The 20,679-nt window shown below is 42.7% G+C and overlaps 1 protein-coding gene and 2 long non-coding RNA genes across 12 annotated transcripts in view; 1 reads left to right on the top strand and 2 right to left on the bottom strand.

Annotated features, from left to right (window-relative positions):
- LOC307225418 overlaps window positions 1–20,679 on the bottom strand; it is a 582,147-nt gene that overhangs the window by 447,148 nt on the left and 114,320 nt on the right. The window lies entirely within an intron of this gene.
- The window catches only part of LOC307225335, a 422,891-nt gene that overhangs the window by 292,880 nt on the left and 109,332 nt on the right, over window positions 1–20,679 (top strand). The gene's annotated exons all lie outside the window — the stretch shown is intronic.
- The window catches only part of SOX5 (SRY-box transcription factor 5), a 775,029-nt gene that overhangs the window by 281,698 nt on the left and 472,652 nt on the right, over window positions 1–20,679 (bottom strand). For all 10 annotated transcript variants that reach the window (XM_079992440.1, XM_079992438.1, XM_079992439.1 and 7 more), the window contains one exon: window positions 8,812–9,022. In XM_079992440.1, the coding sequence (XP_079848566.1) occupies window positions 8,812–9,022 (211 nt within the window). The remainder of the gene's footprint in view (window positions 1–8,811; window positions 9,023–20,679) is intronic.

Genomic DNA, 20,679 nt, shown 5'->3' on the forward strand with positions numbered 1-20,679 from the left:
TAATATGGTGAATTACATCATCCATGCTGGACATTTCAGCCTATCTGGAAAGAGATAAAGGGCTACATAGTAAAAAAACAAAACCCTACAATTCAACCAAACTAGGGAAAAGCCAAGTGGTTGTTTTTTGTTGTTGTTTTTTGCTCTTATGAACAGGAGCAGACTTTGGTCATTCAAATTTGGTCATTCAAATTGTGCGAGGCCAAATTCCGGATTGCCCCTGCCTCTCACCTTCCATTCTGCTCAATTCACTATGTCATAGTTGCAACGCCCTGCAGCGCCCCCTAGGCTTGGTGCCCAGTGCAGCGGAGCCGGTTGTGCTGCCCTTAATCTGCCTCTGTTATGAACTTGTGCCGTGCCCCATGTTTTCATCTGCCTTCTGGGCCTGAGGAGAACACAGAAGGCTGTCCTCCTGGAGCAAGGGAACAGGAGGAGGGGAAAACATGCTTGTATCTCTTCCCACTAATGATTTTAGCTGGAAGAGAAATGCCATGGTCAACAGGCAACCCACAGTGTAAGGGCTGGAGGTCTGTCACAACCTATAAGCCTTCTCCGAACCCACTCCCATTATCTTCATTATTGTACACCAGAAATAGAAGGGGACTGACTCTTCTCCCGAAACCCAAGTTAGAGAGAGGAGGATGCTTCCTTTACAATAACACTGGGTGACTTCAGTAATAGATTTATGCCTTTGGGGAGAATGGATGCTAAAGTAGCACTGATGTAGAGTGCGTCAGTGGGAAATCAAACTCCCCAGATTCTATGTCCACAAAAACACTTGGCTGAAATGGCTCAGATTTGCACTATCTGCTCACATTAAGCAGTAGCCAAACAATGACAGAGAAAAATAAGAGAAGGAGGCAGGGGCAGGGAAGCTACAGCAGACTACATCTCACCAGATATCATGGAGAGAGAGAAACAAGGGAGAGACACTGGAGAAAGTGGCATGAAATAGAGCATATTTTTAAAGTCTGCAAGGAATTGTATGAGGCTTTCCAAGTGGAAATGGTTTTCCAAGTGGAGAATTTCATTCTATTGGGAGGTTTAGAAATGTCAGAGGATTTGAAATGGAAGGGGCGTATCTGTCCCATGTTGTTGCTGCTTTCAACCCACAAATGATACACAACTGAATACACACACTACACATTTGCATTGCATTTCCTTTGCACTAAAATGTATGGGGTGGAACAACGTAATGATGCAATTTTGCCACCGTGGACAGAGAGATGAATAATGTCGTTTTTGGCGGCCAACAACCCACAGCAGAATGGAAATAGTACTGAAGAGGACAAATCCAGGGCAGAATGGAAAATGTTGCCTACTTAGATCCCTCCCAGTGTGAAGCTTGATTCTCAAGTTATGCTTGACATTGAGAAAACAAATGGGCTTCATTCAGAAGAGCCTATAAAAAATTATTGTGTCCAAGACTTGCGTGTGTTCCAACCTGCTATCACACACGAGACTTAATTTATTACTTCTTGTCTTATTCAAACCATAGCTTCCCATAGCTTGAGCAACACCCCTGAACCAATGTAGGCAACCCCAAGTCATAAGAAAACATCACAAACTCCAGCTTGATCAATTTTCTCACCCTGTGCAAGTGTATGCATTAGTGCTTTGCCCTTATTTTGTAACTTATTCTGAAGCATATCCTCTTAACATACCTCTTTGGTTGATAAAATACTACTTTCTTGATTGGGTACAACTTTGCTGGCATATTCTGAGAGGTGCAATACTGAAAATTATAGTGCTTGGTCATCAGACGCATTGAAAAATATATCTCAATGTGCAGTGGCTAAATGTACAAATATAAGGTTATTGGAATGGCAGACAAATTTATGTTTTAATGTACGGGTTTAGGATGCAATTAGATGCAATGAAGATCATAGGTCTGCCACAGAAAACGGCAGACCCATATCTCATTTTCCCTCCTTTATTCATAATATCTAGTTAGGAAAACCTATGATGCAGGTAATGATATTGCGCTTCTGAATGCCAGTTGCTAGGAAATGCTGGTGTGGAGAATGCAGCTACACTCAGGTTCTGCATCTAGCTGAGACCATAGGAAGCTGAGTCAGAAAATTTGTCCAGTTAGGTCAGTATTGTGGGCACTGACTGGCAGGCTGTCAAGGGTTTCAGGGATGGCACATTGTCAGCCCTACCTGGAGATGACAGGGACAGAACCTAGGGCCTCCTGTATGCGACACAGATTCCTTAACACTCAACTATGGGCCTCTACAACAGGATTCAATGGTACTTTGGCCGGATCCAGCAGGGCTCTTCTCGTGTTCTTCACCAGCGCTCCATATCTTTGGCTTTTCTGAGAAGAGACAACTTGATGAGGCCACATCTAGAGATGGGCAAAACAGCCTATGTCTGGTCTGTGCCACTTTCTCCTGTGTCCATTCCACTTCTACATTAATAAGTGCTCGATACAACATACCATTTACTTTACTGGGTGGGTGGAGCAAAGTTACGGCATGGACAATATCCAGTAAATTAACGCAGTGTAGCAGAGTCCTAAAGAGAGTGAAGCCGGTTGGTGGATTTGATGGAATCTGTGCAGCTTCCATTGTGTATGGAGCAAGACAGAGAGGGTCTTTGGTGCCCCCCAAACCACAGAGATTGCTTTGGGTAGACTTACTACACCACAATTTGTGGCACTAAAATATTGAAGTGGGGGTCATAGCCTGTTAAGTCTGCAAAACTAACTTTCTCCTCTTTGTGACTGTCTCCTTTTTTTGTAAACAAAAAGTGCACCTAGTTTGCTGTTTTATTCAACTTACGTTCTATGTCTGTCATTTGTAACTGTGCTTTAAGTCATTAAATCATATATATAATATGATTTCTTCACAAAACTCAGCCAGATGGGCAGGATATAAATAAATTATTATTATTATTATTATTATTATTATTATTATTATTATTATTATTATTAAATATCACATTTAAATATGTTTTAAAATGTGTGTCCTTAAAAGTATTTCCTTTTATTTCCTTTCAGCACACACATTTCTAACATTTATTTCAAAATGCCTATTTTTATGTATTTTTATTTATTTCACAAAACTTATATATCACTTGACTATTGAAAAAACTGCCTCAAAGTGGTTTACAAAAACGAATGCAACAATAAAATTAACAGTAAAATCAGTTAAAAACAGCTATTTCAAAACTTCCATCAAATAATGATGAAAATCAGTGGTAAGTTAGAAACAGATCAAAACACTTGTAAATATTATGCATATATGAGTAGGCTTGTCTATACAAAAAGTATTCTTAGAAGGCACCGAAAAGAGTACAGTGAAGGTGCTTGCCTAATGCCAGGAAGTTCCACACAAATGCAGAATGAGAATTATGTACCTCCTGTCACTGTGCCCATTCTGCAATCTCTCAGGTAAACTGGCTTTACATACTAACAGAAACTTATTGAACTTGGCCGGGTAGCAAATCAGCAACCAGCGCAGATCTCTGTTCTGTGTTGATAAGTTCTCACTTCTGTCAGCAATCGTGCTGCAGCATTCTGCACTAACTGCGGATTCTGATTCACACAAGTTTGAGATGGCATGGATCTGACCCAAATTCTTGGGAGTTTCTCAACTGGAAGAGATTGCCATTTTCAGCCGCAACCCAGTTATCTAGTGCTACATGCAATGGAAATGCTTTGGTTTCAATCGTTTTCCGTTGTCATTTAATGTCTGTTTTTTGGTTGGTGTAGGTGTATTGCTTTGGGTGATGTTTGTCTTTTTTTTATGGTATGTGTGGGTTATCTTTTATGTTTATTTTTCTTTTTTGTTGTTGTTTGATTATAGAAAATGAATAAAAATTAATCAGAAAAAAAGAAGAAGAAAAAGAAATGCTTTGGTTTCATGGATTATGAAGTGAAGAAGTACTCTTCCACGTAGCTTGAATTTGGACTTCCTAAGTTCAGTTGACACATCTTAGCGGCTATAATGGAACACCACTGCATCGCTGCTGCATTCTTCCAGTGTTTTGTCTTTCCTTCAGTGTGCATGGACATTTCAGCATCTGATCGCCGTTATCAACTCATGAAAGCCTTGAAGTGTACAAAGTATAATGTCAGCAGACGCTGAACATTTGGAAGTTGAGTGTGCAGTCAAGCAGCCATGCACATGCTGCGCAGGATCGCCCAAGTCAGCAACTGTTCAATCAACCTGCATTTCAGACACTTTGCGGTCAGTCAATCCTATCCATGTTCACTCAAGAAATAATTTCAATGGTTTTCAGTGGAGCTTGTTCACCAATACATGTGTTTGGCATTGCTGCAAAAGGGTTGTAGATTTGCTGAAATCGATATTGGCTGACTTAAGTCAGTTGATTTCAGCTGGTCTGCTCTAAGTACGCCTTACTTGGATGGCAACCAGGAATCAATAGGATGGATCCAGACTTAGTCCTCCTTAGTATACAGTCGTCCCCCCATTTACGTGGGGGTTGTGTTCCCTGCATGCATAAGTGAATCCACGTAAAATGGGGAGCGCCCTCTAAAAAGCCTCTACAAAGCTTCTAAATGCCAATTTCCCCCTGCTCTCCATCTCTCTCCTTCTCTCTATCTCCACACAACTCTCTTTTCAACTAGTGTTGAAGCTCTGGGGCCAGCTGGTGGCTGTCGGACACTCAGGAAGCGGCTGCAGCTGCTGTGCTACCCCATGCCTCAGCTGTTAGACGGGGTGGCTGGGCAGTGCAAACAAAGCTCTGCTGCACCTCTGGTCTTTTGGGGGCTTTCTCCACCCTACCTAACTGACGTTTTGGGGTTCCAGGGAGGGTCTCACCACAAGCCACAAGGACTCTCCAGCTCTCTCCCACAATTGACTGGTATGATGCTATTTCTTTCTTTCCCGACCCCACGCATATGTGCGGACACGTGTGAGTAGAACACGCATGAGTGGGGGATGCCTAATTGAAATCAATGTAACTTCAGTTGGTCATGATTTCAATGGGTCTGCTCTGAGCTTGAGTGAGTCTATAACCCGTTCAGTGAAGCACCATGTTTAGCACCCATGATTTCAGTGAGACATAGTTGGCACGGTTTAATGTTGTAGTATGTATTTTAGAAAAGTTAAAGAAAAACGAAGAAATGTGGAGCCAAGGAAGATGCCTTTTAAAAAACATCTCCTGAAAGAACAGGAGGATCTGTGACTATTTATGATGGACTGTAGTGGGTACAGAAATAATAGTATTGATGATGATGATGATGATGATGATGACGATATAATAATAATAATAATAATAATAATAATAATAATAATAATAATGTATTATGTAATGATAGTATTATATATGATAACTAATGATAATTTATTAACCACATTCTACTCAATTGTCTCGAGGGAGGGGAGAAAAAAAGGCATTTCACCATGCATAATACTACATATCCAAACCAGATTTATTATAAGATTTATCCTTACCACTTTGCAAGATGACACAGACATCTAAGCTACTCCAGGGTGCTAGTGCTCACTCCAGCATCATTTGGTTGTCTATGTGGGTTTACATTTATAGTAACAGGCTGATATAACTGAGAATCCAATAATATATTATGTGCTGATCTGTACACTGAGAAGTACTATCTTTCCCAAAATGAAATCTTTCCCCTTTGGTGAGATTTCCCTTTTATTTTCTATTTAACTAGACAATCTAAACCTCCAACGCCATTGCAAATAAATTATTGCAGATAACAAGAGTCCTCCTTTTTGAGACCCACCACGCTTCCACCTCACATAAGGATGAATGGTTAATTAGCCATTTTCTAAACTGGGTGGGTGGGTGGTATCAGTCTGAGAAAAGGCGAGGGTGTCTTAAAATGCAAATATCACCCCCTGCCATTTTAATACTTTTACATTTTTCCTCACTCACTACCCCTTACTTCTAAGAAGATGCACCAGTGTTACATCCTTTCGCAGCATCCCCATTCAACCTTCCTCTTCCTCTTCCAACTTCCCGACTTGCATTATTATTATTATTATTATTATTATTAGTGAGGGGAGTTGAAGTTGAGATAAAACCCACCACATTTTCTAATTCAGGTTTTTGTGTGTGTCTCCTTGATGGAGGAAAAAGCCGAGGCATGAATATGGCACCCTCATAATGATTTAACTAGAGCTTAATGAAATTTTCATCAGAACCTGCTGTTCATTTTAATGGCCTTTGAAAGACAATAGAACAATGGCTGGAGGGAAGAAAAGGTTTTTCTGTTGCATACATTTGTTTAAAAGCCCCAGTGTTCTGTGGTTCTCTCTCACTCTGCGCCACCCCCACCTCTTCCCTCATCTCTTCACAAAGCTGTAAGTCTTTTGTTTGTGCTATACATTTTCATTTTAGTAGAGCTCAGATAATGCATAAGCTCTGTTACTATTCTTATGTCTAAGCGTAACCTTTGCTTAATGGAGCCTCTGGAGCCTTGCATGGCTTCCCACTCAACATGGTATTCTCTCAACCTGCTCCCTTCTTTCCAATCTCTCTTTCTCCCCCAACCCAGCCACCCACCCCATCGTGAATACAGCTGGAACAGAACCACTTGAACCAGGCAGGTTAAGCTAAACTAAGCTGGGGGTACAAGCTGCGGAACAGGTAAGCAAAAGGTAGAAGAAGAAGAAGAAGAAGAAGAAGAAGAAGAAGAAGAAGAAGAAGAAGAAGATGATTTTGGATTTGATATCCCGCTTTATCACTACCCTAAGGAGTCTCAAAGCAGCTAACATTCTCCTTTCCCTTCCTCCCCCACAACAAACACTCTGTGAGGTGAGTGAGGCTGAGAGACTTCAGAGAAGTGTGACTAGCCCAAGGTCACCCAGCAGCTGCATGTGGAGGAGCGGAGACGCGAACCCAGTTCACCAGATTACAAGTCCACTGCTCTTCACCATTACACCACACTGGGGGGAGTAAGTTTCCAAAGGGGACTTAAGAGCAACCTTTGCCAGTACGGGATTCTCCAAATGGTTTGGACCACAGTGCCCATCATCAGCCCCAGTCAGTACAGGGGCTGATGGGAACTAAGTCCACAACTAGTAGAATACACCATGTTGGGGAAGGCTGACATGGAGAGAACATGAGTTGTGTGACGCTTTCAATAGTGTGTAAAATGGAAGGCTTAACCAGATAACAGGGTGTACAGAAAAGTACTGAGGAGCAGGCAAGTTAGGAAGATTTTGAAATCTCTCCTGGAAACCTTCTATTGTCCCCAGGCAGGCCTGTCTCCAGTGAGGAATAGGGACAAGCAAAGGAAGAACAAGACACTAATTACATCAAAGCCTAGAAAACTCAGTGCTGGATGCCACACACAGGTGATATTTGGAAGCAAATTGTTGCAGTGCTGCCACAGTGAGCCAATGTGAAGAATGCCTGGGCACAGAGCACAGAAGTTGAACACCCCTCTTATTTTGTCCGCAGGTTGGGAGCACCACTGGACACAATGCAGGCACATATGGCTCAGTGCCTGTGGGTTTCTGTGGATATTGTGCTGCAGTTTCCAACTTGGGTGCTGAAGAAGTGCTATTCAGCATTTATTAATTAAATCACGGTACTTGTAAGCTGCGTTGGAGGCATCCGCGATGATGGACAGTGTGAAGAACTTTACAATACAATACAAATCAATTCAAACTGAAATTACTCAGAAAACTCCAACAGAACTGATTGTCACAGCCAAGAACATCAGGAGTATGATTTGGCTCAACCTTCTTAAGCTATGCAAACAGTCTATTGAAATGGAAGGGGCAAAAAATCAATAGACGTATGTCTTACAATCCAAAGTTAGTGTTATGGGGAAAGGAGAGAGATAGAACAAGGAATGCAAATACGTTTGCTTCTGTATTTGGAACACAGAAACGGTGGTCTTATTTTCACAGAACATTAAACCAGGATTGGGGAACTGTGGCCCTCTAGTTGTTATTGCTTCATTGCAAGAAGTGAAGTTACAGGAAAACAGGCAAAGGGCCTTCTCGGTAGTCACGCCCGCCCTGTGGAACACCCTCCCGCCAGATGCTGAAAAGATAAATAATTACACCACCTTCCATAGACATCTGAAGGCAGCCCTGTGTCGGGATGCTTTTCATGTGTGATGTTCTGCTGTGTTGTGCTTTTGTATATTATATTGGAAGCCACCCAGAGTGGCTGGGGTAACCCAAAAGGATGGGGTACAAAAAACAAATTAGCGTTACAGTGGTACCTCAGGTTACAAACAGTCCTGCTTACGAATGCTTCGGGTTACGAACTCCAAAAACCTGGAAGTATAGTAGGTGTCCTGGGTTGCAAACTTTGCCCCAGGATACGAATGCAATCCACTTCCAGGGCCGTGGGAGGCCTATGTAGGGAATGCACACCTCAGGTTAAGAACGGACTTCCGGAACAAATTAAGTTCGTAACCCGAGGTACCACTATATTATTATTTATTATTATTTATTACTGGACTGCATCTCACATCATTCCAGGTCACTGGCCGTGCTGGCTGGGGTTGGTGGGAGTGCAAGAGCATCTAGAGATCCACAGGTTCCCCAGCCCTTCACTTACACCAGAGTTTGGCAATATGAAGACCAGGGCTACTCAGGTTCCAATGCTCCAATGCAGAGTGGCAAGAGGGATTTGGACCCTTTGTTTCCATTTCAGATCCAGCTAAGCTTGTTATGATGATTTAGTGGTACTTGGAAGAACAGCTGCTTTGTGGTGGGATGGTGGTAATGAGGAGGTGGCCTCTTCAATGTTCAGCACTGCCTTGTGTGTTTTTAACTTGGGGAGTCTCAGCTGATTCGTGTGGGGCGGTGGGAAAGGGCAGCAAACTTCCATGTGTTTCTAAGACCTTACCTTCTGGTTCGTTCTTGATGAGCTCCTCCATTTTCCTCTGTTTTAGAGTGTCCACAACGTCCGCTAGGCTGCCTTTGCGCCTTTCTGGAGTTCCCAGAGCTGTGCTGGAGAAAGACTCTCCGCTCTGACGCCCACCTTCTTCTGCCTTCAAGGGTGAGGTAGATGAGTTGTGCGGGGCAAATGAAGACATCACTTTATTGCCATCAACTTCCTGAAAGAGAAACGAGACCAGATGAAACACCTCTTTTTAAAAAGGAAAAATAAAAAGAGAGAAAATCACCACAAGCATGTGAAAACATGAAGGAAAGAAGAAGGGGGAGATGACAACAACAACCCTTTGTTCTTCCGAGTTCATTGCTGTTTGTTCCTCTGTCAAAACCTTTATTTAAATTGGGGAGAGAAGAAGGGGAAATATAGGTTCAAAAGTACGGAGAACAAAGACTTTCCATCAAGGATAAACTAAGATTACAGGATGGAGTGAGAAAAGATTAGCGTTCAGGAGAGAAACATTACACACACACACACACACACACACACACACACACACAGATATCCTCCAAATGAGAACAGTTAACATTCACAGGTTTTCCAATAACAACAGTATGGATTACCTTTAATTGTTTGCTCCTTTACAGCTTTTTATGCTCAACCTGTCGGGTCTTTTTATTTCCCCCCTAAGAACCATTAATTTCCTGTTATTCCACCCACCCACCCCAAGTTCTTAATATCAGGATGGTTAGATGTTCTGACGAATGAAAGAAATAGTCAGTGGCCCATACCACAATTGGGCCTTCCTTCCCCCGCCCCCCGCTCGCACACTCCAAAACCACATTTCAAGCAACTATCTTTTATTCATGGATCAGATCATTTAGATCTTTCTAAATTATTCTTTCCCCACACACTTCAATCTTTCTTTTTTAAAACACACACACACACACACACACAAACTCTTTTAAAGACACAAAGGTGGCCCTAATGATGCTTGCAAATATAAAGTCCAATGACATAAGCACACACTTTCCGCCAGGAAAGGTGAGATCTGGCTCTCATTAAAGTTGCCAAGAATATTCTCACCTATTTTAATGGATTTGACTTTTAATAGCCACATTCTGGTCTGTCCTGATGAGATCAGCCTTCTTCCAACCTTCTGATACTTCAAACAGTTTCCCCTTCCCTCTTTTACCTTTTGGCTCTGATTTGCTTTTTGTTCTCCCCTCCTTTGGAAATTCTCTTTCAGTTTCTTGATGTTTGTGTACCTTAAACTGCCTCTTTTGCAACTGGTCTGTAATTGTGTTGACAGTCCTCACATGGATCTGAGAAGCTAAGCACTGGCCTACAAAACCTATGCCACAATGTATTTTTAAAAGGGTTGAAGCCAATACTGTGCATGCATGAGTGGAACGGACACCACCACCCTCCCCTGCCCTCCAGATATGCTCCAAAGGGTTAGGCGACACGCACCCCAACAAATTTTAGAGGTGCACTGGAAGACAGCAAAGTCCCGTTGCAGAAGTGGAAGTCTACTTGCACGCTGTTGGGTTCCTCCTTAAGTTCTCTTATTCTCCACTAGTTCAACTCAGTTAAGGCCCATTAAAATTGTAGGAGGAGCTGGTGGAAGTCAAAAACTTGTAAATTGTTGAATATGGTTGTGTTTGAACGATTTGTAAAAGAAAAATCTTTAAAAAATTAATAATAAAAATAAAATTAATGGGCCTGCCCATTAATTTCAATGGGTCTACTCTAATTTAGGATGATCGCCGAAGAATTTATGCTTTTGAATTATGGTGCTGGAGGAGACTCTTGAGAGTCCCATGGACTGCAAGAAGATCAAACCTCTCCATTCTTAAGGAAATCACTGGAAGGACAGATCCTGAAGCTGAGGCTCCAATACTTTGGCCACCTCATGAGAAGAGAAGACTCCCTGGAAAAGACCCTGATGTTGGAAAAGATGGAGGGCACAAGGAGAAGGGGACAAGAGAGGACGAGAAGGTTGGACAGTGTTCTCGAAGCTACCAGTGTGAGTTTGACCAAACTGCAGGAGGCAGTAGAAGACAGGAGTGCCTGGCGTGCTCTGGTCCATGGGGTCATGAAGTGTTGGACGCAACTAAACAACAATAACAACTCTAATTTAAATGGAAGAACAGTTGCTTCATGGCAGAGCATCCACCTGCATGCAGGAAGTCCCAGTCCAATCCGTAGCATCTCAAAGACGGGCCGGTCAGAATCTCGGAGAGCCATTCAGTTGCAGGCAGTGCTGAGCAGTGGTCTAAGTCAGCGTAAAGCGGCTTCCAGTAGAAACAGCCCAATGTCTTTTTAGCTGCTGCAGGAATAATTTATGCATGTGTAAATTCGCAATAGGTTCAACTGCCTATGAGCACCCACTTGCCAATCTGAACATGGTTTGTAGCGATGAAGGCATGTTATTTCAGATATTTGAAGCACATGTTTTGGTGTTGAGTTGTTCGAAGTCAATAACTTAAGAAGCTGTTGCTCCTTTGGTTCCCAGAGGACAGGTAGTCTGGTTATTTCATCGGTTTAATGGTATGGAAGCTTCCAAGCTGCACAGCTTCTTAAGGTGAGCAGAAAACCAGTCAACACTTATGGTGGCAGAGAGCATATGTCACAGCCCTTATGGGACTAGAGGTTTTCAGAATGCATGTGAAGGTTCATGTGTTTGAATGCCCCTGCAGTGTAAACAAACAAACAAAAACCTGCAGCTTGCAGGCCAGGGAGCATCCTAAAGGCAAGGAGGGCTTTTTGACATGAGGAAGAATTCTGCCTGATGATTTTATGTAAACTGAAAAATAAATCCATGTTCTCCAATCAACCTCCCCTAGATGTTTGCATTTCTTAAACAAGTGATGGGAATGCTCAAAAAGATGTTTACAGGAGAATGTCTGAAGCAGTGGGAAGAGCATAGGGGTGCATCCACTGCTAATACTACTCAGAAATTAATAGCAATGGCTAACTTTGGTTCGTTCATAAAATCATAGAATTGTAGAGTTGGAACGGACCCCAAAGGCCATCTAGTCCAATCCCCTGAAATGCAAGAATCTCAGCTGAAGCACCCAATCTACTAATTTCAATGTGTTCATTAATTTCAGTGGGCCTACTCTGAGTAAAACCTAGACGAATACAACCCAGTGACTTTTGCATTCCTGTCTTTGAACATGTATTGGGATTATTTAGCAGATTAATCTCCCCTTGACTTTCAACATTTCACCAATCTTGGACTTGCATTCAGGGTACAGAAATCACACAAAAAACCCCCCTTTCCTTAACCCTTTCCCTGTCTGCTTATCAGTCTGGTAGAGGTTCTAAATCTGGTCTGCAGCTGCTGCTTGAGAAAACTTTTGGTGGGTTTGTTAGAGCAACCATCACACCAAAACATTATTCCAAAGCTTTTTGACATTTATTGAAAGATACATCTCAATCTAAGCAAGTGTTTCATGTAAGCATTTGGGAAAGACACAAAGGCACCATGAACTGGCTTACGTTTATTAAAAGGAAAAAGCACACCAGGCATTGGTGAAGCGTCCCCAAATTGCAAGTAGGGGTGAGTCAATTTCTCCATTTCAGTTTTTTTGTTGCTCATTCCCAATATCAATTTCAGTTTTCCAAATTTCACATGTCTGCAATTTTTTTAAAAAGTCCTTATGAAAATTCATCAACATTCTGATGCAAATTCCTCCTAATATGCACGTATTATACATAATCCCCTCCAATTTAAAAAGTTTCGCAAATCCATTTCCTCCAACATAATGCAAGTTTGCATGTTAATGTCAGTAAAAATATGCATTACATGCACACTGTATGCCACAGTATATGCATTTTTGTATACATTACTTGGCTGGGGAACTGCACTGCAAAATTCAGAGAAGTGTGAATTCAGAGAAGTGTGAATTTTGAAGGGCAGCTGTGCTTGGGTTCCCGTATTGTTTTGAAAACTGCAAATCAGATAAATGCATCTTTAAACACATATGGAATAGTATTCCTTCCCCATCCCTAGCTTGCAAGTAACTTGCATAGAAACATCAACGCAAAATTGGCATGAATGAGAACGGGGGAGGGGGAGGAGCTCCTCTCCAACTTTCAATAGACTGGTGAAATCTGGGGAACATTGGTCATCAGCCCCAATGGCAAATGATTGCAGATATTGTTGTCTCCCTGCCCACTCTCCATTTTCAGGAATATTTTCTCTACTAGGGATCCATTCACCTGCTTAAGTTTGATTACATTTCAGCCCCTGGCTGTGTTAATCCTTCTAACAGTTTTATGAGGTTAGCAGCTGTCTCCACACAGGGAGACTCAGGGTTCCTACTTGGCATCATGAATCTCATGCTAATGGGCGATACAACAACGTTCAGCTCAAACAACAAAATGATTTCTTAAGGGTGTGTGTGTGTAACGCAGCACCAGAAAAACAACAACAACAACAACCCAGCAGCCTCCTCCTCTCTTGCAAATTACTTACCAGAATACCCGATACAGTTTTTTTCTTTCCTCACTTCTAAGTGCAGCAGAGAAATTCAATTAGATCCTGTAGCGGGGTAACAATACTTCCCCCTTTCTTTGCCTTCTACCCCCCCTCCCCATGAGATTAGGAATAAAAGAGATTGACCCAAGAATTGTGTGTTCTCAGTCCATCCGGAGCTAATCACGGCGGAAGTTGCTATGCTATTCTAATTGCCAAAGAGGTTTCCCCACCAGTGACGGAACATCCCTCTTCCAAGGTTTAATGATAAAACAGGCTTCTGCCCTTTCACGATGAGGTCAATAATCTTCCTTTGTTAATCTTGATGAAGCTTTGCTTAATCTAGCCCCCTTGTCACCTTTGTGACTGACAAGTAAAGTCATGTCACTGGACAATGGACTTTATCCTCGCACTGGATATTCTCTCTCTCTCTCTCTCTCTTGCAATATTAACTAGCCTTCCCATTCCTTTCCTAAAAGAGGAATAATTTTGTGAGACTTCCAGAACACATATTTCAACTATATGCGTATGCATGTGTTTAAAAAGGTCTATCGTATTTGGGGTTTATTGGAAGCAATTCTGAAACATCAGCTCTCAAATTCATGTTGGATATGACTCAGAAAGATTCTATAGTATTTTTTTTTAATCTGTCACTGTTTCAGCTAGAACTTCATATTGTGCTTTGACTCATATTGACTCATATCCCTCAGCCACTTTCTATAAGCCCAATAGTAAATCCAGCCAGTTGGAAATAATGTGCAAAAATTAAACCTTTTAAAATAAAATGGGTTTGGGGTTTTTTTTTTGCTAATGTCTTTATTGGAGGCAAATATGTACCCTATTTTTGCTTGAGAAGACGAGCATGAACAGCCAGTCATGATGTTCCACAGGCGCCACTCAGTTCATTCCAGAACTATATGTGATGAATTGTATCCTACAGGAACTTATGGTGAGGATTTCCCATAGGAACTGCCTGTGTCAATGTGACAATTTAAGAACGTAAGGATCAGACCAAAGGTCTACCAACTCCAGCACCTTGTTCTCAAAGTGGCCAACCAGCTACCAAATGGATGTCCACAGTCTACCCCACCTGAGATTCCCAGCAGTTGGTTTTTTGAGCCATACAGCCTCCACTTCAAATGACCCCACAGGTCCTTCCCCCAAACTGGCAACAGCTAAACCGAAAGGCCAATACACACAAGTAAGTCCTTCTCAAGGGAAAGAGCACACCAGAGAAGGCAAACACATACCAACCCAACAGACAATCAGGAACAGCCTAAAAAAATGCCTTCCAGAACTCATAAAGAACAATCAACCAAAGCCCATTGTGGTCCTTTGCCCATTTGATTGGGTTGTGTCTGCTTGTTGCCCTGACAGACATTTTCAGCTCTTGTTCCAAGCTACGCAAGAGCTGGGTCTCACAAGGCATTAAGTGACTCACTTAAGTGAAGCCTTACTTGTAGCAGGGCAAACTTGTGCCTCTGCTCCACTCCATTCATTTTTTCTTCAGGTGGTGGCTTTTCTCAGTGTTCATTCATATTTGTTTCCTTACATTTATACCTTGCCATTCATCCATCATGGAACCCAATGTGATTTATACATGGTTCCAAGCCACCTATGCAGGCATTGACCAGACTTAGACCTGTTTAGCTTCAGCAAGATGGTGGCTTTGTGTGTCTTCAGACCATGTCAGGGGTCTTTGTTTGGAATAAGAGAGGATAAAGGAAGAGCAGCAGGACTGAATTTAACAGAAATAAAAAAAGGGGAAGGTTTCATTGATACTGTAGCTGCAGTAGGTGAGCAGTGTAGCAGGCTGATAACAGATGGGGATAATGGGCCTTTCCATGGAAACATCTGCCCATCTATCACAGTGGTGTGTATACATGCAACCCCTGTGAACAGGTTGGGGTAGAATCACTCAGTGAAGGAGGAAGAAACCTGTTTTGCTGGTGGCGCTGTGGGTTAAAGCCTCAGCGCCTAGGACTTGCCGATCGAAAGGTCGGCAGTTCGAATCCCTGCGGCGGGGTGCGCTCCCGCTGCTCGGTCCCAGCGCCTGCCAACCTAGCAGTTCGAAAGCACCTCCAGGTGCAAGTAGATAAATAGGGACCGCTTACCAGCGGGAAGGTAAACGGCGTTTCCGTGTGCGGCTCTGGCTCGCCAGAGCAGCGATGTCACGCTGGCCACGTGACCCGGAAGTGTCTCCGGACAGCGCTGGCCCTTGGCCTCTTAAGTGAGATGGGCGCACAACCCCAGAGTCTGTCAAGACTGGCCCGTACGGGCAGGGGTACCTTTACCTTTACCTTTTATCCTCTTGAATTTGGAGGCATTTACAATAAGCAAGGGACACGGGTGGTGCTGTGGGTTAAACCACAGAGCCTAGGACTTGCTGATCAGAAGGTCGGCAGTTCGAATCCCTGCAACGGGGTGAGCTCCCGTTGCTCAGTCCCTGCTCCTGCCAAACTAGCAGTTCGAAAGCACGTCAAAGTGCAAGTAGATAAATAGGTACTGCTCCGGCAAAAAGGTAAACAGTGTTTCTGTGTGCTGCTCTGGTTTGCCAGAAGCAGCTTAGTCATGCTGGCCACATGACCCGGAAGCTGTATGCCGGCTCCCTCGGCCAATAAAGCGAGATGAGCACCACAACCCCAGAGTTGGTCACGACTGGACCTAATGGTCAGAGGTCCCTTTACCTTTACAATTAGCAAACGGAGAATGGGTGGAGACCCCAAATCCAAGGCCTGGCAGGGGTTCCACTTGCCCCACACCTAACATCATATGTGACTTAGCCCTGGGGCAGGTAAAAAAGTGGCTGTAAAGGAACAATGGTGAGCTTAAGGAGTACTCCCAGTTGTTCCTTGACATCCAAAGCTTGCTGTCAGTGACATTCAGCTGAACAGCACTGACAATAAGTCCCTTTTACGTTGTCACGTGACATTACAGTGATGCTCCTCCCATCTGTTAAGAGGTCCTTGAGAGATGGGGAAGGTCAAGATCTATCCTGCTGGCTGGATCCCAGTATTTACCCTTGGGATAGGGAATCATTCTTTTCTATTACTGGTATTTTGTTGTGTAATTGTCCTTCAAGATGCAGTTTGTAAGCTTTCCATCTGCTGTCTCTTTGGGACCAAACCTGTTTGCAAGGAAGAAACTCTGAAGTGTCTGGTACCTTGGTGGATTAGAAGAACACTGGCTGACAACCAAGTTTGCAAGAAATAATATTCTAATTTTCTCTTCTGGACTCAGAGGGGCTATTGGTTTTATTCTTCATGTTTCACAAATGTCTTATGCATTTTGCTCTATTCAGTGATATTCAACTCAGAGCAAACCCGCTGAAATTAATGGACCTAATTTAGTCACGCTGGTCAATTTCAATAGGCCTACTCTGAGTAAAGTCTAGTTGACTACTACCCATTGTGAGCAATTGCTGCCTTCTTCTGTACAATTATGTTTCCAGCTAAAGAAATTGGTTCACCTTAAGTATTTGCAAGTTTTATTCTAGCTATGACCTGTAGGACGCGTGGACAGAGGGTAACATACACTCATTGCCCCACTCCCTGCCTTTGTCACTAGTGTCTTCACTAATCAAACAAGTTTTGCAGGTTTTGTGACATTTCAGAAACCTACAAACCTGATAGATCAGAGAAAGCAACAGGAAGAAGTAAGGAGGGTGTAGACCTTGGTTAGCAGTGATTGTGATACCACCTTCAATTCTCTAAATTGCCCAGCAGAAGCTTTACTAAATTTCCCAGTCTGCATAGTTGTATGCCATGCTGTACAGCTTTTTTAAAAATCCCAAAAAATGGAAGAAACTCAAACCTGACATCACCCCACACCATCAAACATTGTGTCTTTTGATGCAAGCTGGAAGCAACATGTAAATTCTTAACTTCTTCTTGCAAGACCACCAGCAAACACTTTACAGACCACAAATGATAGGTGGAAAACCACCACAAACTTTAATATAAGCTTTCTCCTCCCTTTGCTGTCCCCCCATCACCCTCCCACAAACAGACTGAGCACTGAATTGTTCATTGACCTGAGCTAATCCAGCCGCCTGTATTTGGGTAATTACAAGCCAGAAAGCTATGAACATAACTGCCCATCTGAGGACAGTAATGAATGGATAAGCAGTTTTTGCGGATGCAGTCTAGGAGGTCTTCCCCTGGAAAATATATATATCTTAGAACGGGTTTTCTAGTTATGATGACCAGTGGAGTTGAGTTTAATGATCTGTTTTGTTTTTCAAACCTGAATTATTTCATTCATTGTTTAGCTAGCTTTCATTGGGCCAGTTCATATAACCCAGAAGTGGTGGGGTGGGCACTCCAAATTCCAGTGTGGATGCACAGAGATGGATGAACCCAGCAGGGCATCCCCTGTGAGCCTCCACCACAATGTTCACCATGTTAAAACATAGCGGAAAAGGAGTGTAGGAACCACATGGACAAACAGAAGGAATGGAAAGCTGCAGCGAACTGCCTATTTGTCCACTCTAAAATGAATTATACAAATTCTCCATAAAAAACTATTGCTATGCCAAAATTGCATCACACTTTCTGCTAACCATACTCCAACAATTAATCAGGGGGTAATGCAGCACAAAATTATTGAAAAGGTGGGGATTTGGTTGGTGGAATTATCATGGATGAGATGAGGTCTTCTGGTTGTTGTCATTTAAAACAACAACAACAACAACAACCCTTACCTTGGAGGTATCTGTATCTTTTCCACCTTTCTACAAATAATCTCTCTGCTGCTACTCTGCAGCAAACCCAGTCAAGCCCAGTCAAGGATGCCATGGGGACACCATCAAGAAATGATTCTGCACTTATTCTCTCACAGATGTCTCGGCCACCTCATAAGAAAGGTAAGTACAAACCCTGCTTAAAATGAAAATCTAAAAGAATTTCTCAAGCATTGTTGTTGTTTAGTCGTTTAGTCGTGTCCGACTCTTCATGACCCCGTGGACCAGAGCACGCCAGGCACTCCTGTCTTCCACTGCCTCCCGCAGTCTGGTCAAACTCATGCTGGTAACCTCGAAAACACTATCCAACCATCTCGTCCTCTGTCATCCCCTTCTCCTTGTGCCCTCCATCTTTCCCAACATCAGGGTCTTTTCCAGGGAGTCTTCTCTTCTCATGAGGTGGCCAAAGTACTGGAGCCTCAGCTTCAGGATCTGTCCTTCCAGTGAGCACTCAGGGCTGATTTCCTTCAGAATAGAGAGGTTTGATCTTCTTGCAGTCCATGGGACCCTCAAGAGTCTCCTCCAGCATCATAATTCAAAAGCATCAATTCTTCAGCGATCAGCCTTCTTTATGGTCCAGCTCTCACTTCCATACATCACTACTGGGTTCTCAAGCATTAGAAGAACATAAAGAAGACTGCTCCCTTCCAAGAGCCTAAGGAGGCCAAACGTTCCATCTAGAACAGCATCCAGCTCTCACAGTGGTCAACTAGATGCCCACAGGAACCCTGAGTGCAGTAGCAGTCTCCCAACTTGTGATATCCAGCAACTGATATTCATTTCCCCCCCCCCAAAAAAAAAAAGTGCCAGGGGAAAAGAAAACAGCCTCTTTCTCAAGAGGAGAAGGTTATCTGGAAATCCGAGGGCAGGATCTGGCACAACACTCATAAATACTCAGAAGACAGGTGGAGTAGAATACCAGGCACAGTCAACTCACAAAAGATTTATGGAACAGAATGGGAGACATCTGCAACATTTAATTCATTAATTACTAGATCAATGAAGTGAAACTAAAAATAAGCAGGTAGCAGATTTTTTTTTTTTAAAAAAAGTATTATAACAAGAGCTTATTAAACAACGCAGATAGAAAGCACCCATCATTAAAGAGGTATTCTCTCTCAAACACATGGGGAAAGCCTCTTCTAAGATGATGTCTGTTGTGACACCAGAGCACACCAGCTAAAAAACAAGGAAATAATTATTCTTCCTTGCTCTAGAAACTATACGAACAAAAATTTAGATAAACAGCACAATCCTTAGCATGTTCTACATGAAACTGCTAAATGGGATTATCTGGAGTTTGGGAGTTTGTTGTCAGTAATATGCTGATGATATGCAGCTCTACTTCTCCTTTACATCTGCAAGCATGGCTCAGGATCACAAATACTTCAAGGACTGCCTTTCCCCACAAGGACTGACCTGGATCCTGTGATCATCACCTGAGGCCCTTTATCAGGTGCCTCCCTCAAGAGAGGTCTGGAGGATGGCAAGAGCCTTTTTAGTGTTGGCTCCTCATTTGTGGAATGCTCTCCCCAGGGAGGCTTGCCTGGCACCTTCAATACATATCTTTAGATATTTCTCTTCAATCAGGCCTTTGGCTGATTAAACATTAAAATAGACTTTCAAATGTTTCTGTGGGAGGAGTGATATTGGTTTGTTTTTGTTTTATTACGTATTTAGTGCATTCATTTTATAATTTTATGTTGTGAACTGCCCTGTGATCTTCTGATGAACAGCAGTATACAAATTTAAGGAATAATAGTAATACTGGGTTCAATGGGACTCACTGCCTAGTAAACATGTTTAGGAGTGCAGGGTCTTCTCTGTTGTGGTGCCCACCTTGTGGTATGCCCTCTCCTCTAAGATCTGCCTTGCACCAACCTTGCTTCCATTTCAGAGTTGGGTTAAAACTTGGCTCTTAACTTGAGCCTTCAGTAGATAAGCTCGCTGCTTAATTCATGATGACCATTGCTTTTGTTTTAAAATTATTTATTGTTTTAATATTTATCTACTCCTGGTCTACAGTTGGGTTTGTTGCTGTAATTATTGGTGTACTCTGCCCTGAATTCCTTGGTCAGAAGACAGGTAACACATATTTATTCAAGTAAATGAAGCGAAAGATGAACCATTCCGCCCCCTGTTTGGGTTACCACCTTACTGAAAAAATAACTGAAATAGAGGAGGACAGGTCAAGGCTGAGGCAGATTAGGTTATCACCACCGACGTGTTTATTGCAGTGTATTAAACACACACACACACACACACACCAAAATTTATGCTGGTTGATATAATATTTAAAAGGAAAAAGCACAAATTAAACTGTGAATTTATAACGATGTTCAAAACACTTGAGGTAAAAGCCAGCAACTTCTTCCACCCAAACACTGCACAACTTGTTTCCTGCTTATCGCTATCTCCCACTTCAAACCCTCCTCCTTAACTCACAAGTAGTAGTACAAGTTGTCTTTCACGAAGGGCAGCCAATATGGTGCCTTCCAGATATTGTCAGACTACAGCTCCCATTTTCCCCACCCATTCGCCATGCTGGCTGGACTTGACGGGAGCTGGAATACAATAGCATCTGGAACAGGGATCAGCAAACTAAGGTGAGATGTGGCCCGCCGGGCTTGTTAATCCGGCCCGCAAACCTTGC

This window comes from Podarcis cretensis (assembly GCF_951804945.1).
Source record: "Podarcis cretensis genome assembly, chromosome: 10".
In the NCBI taxonomy this organism is placed as follows: Eukaryota; Metazoa; Chordata; class Lepidosauria; order Squamata; family Lacertidae; genus Podarcis; species Podarcis cretensis.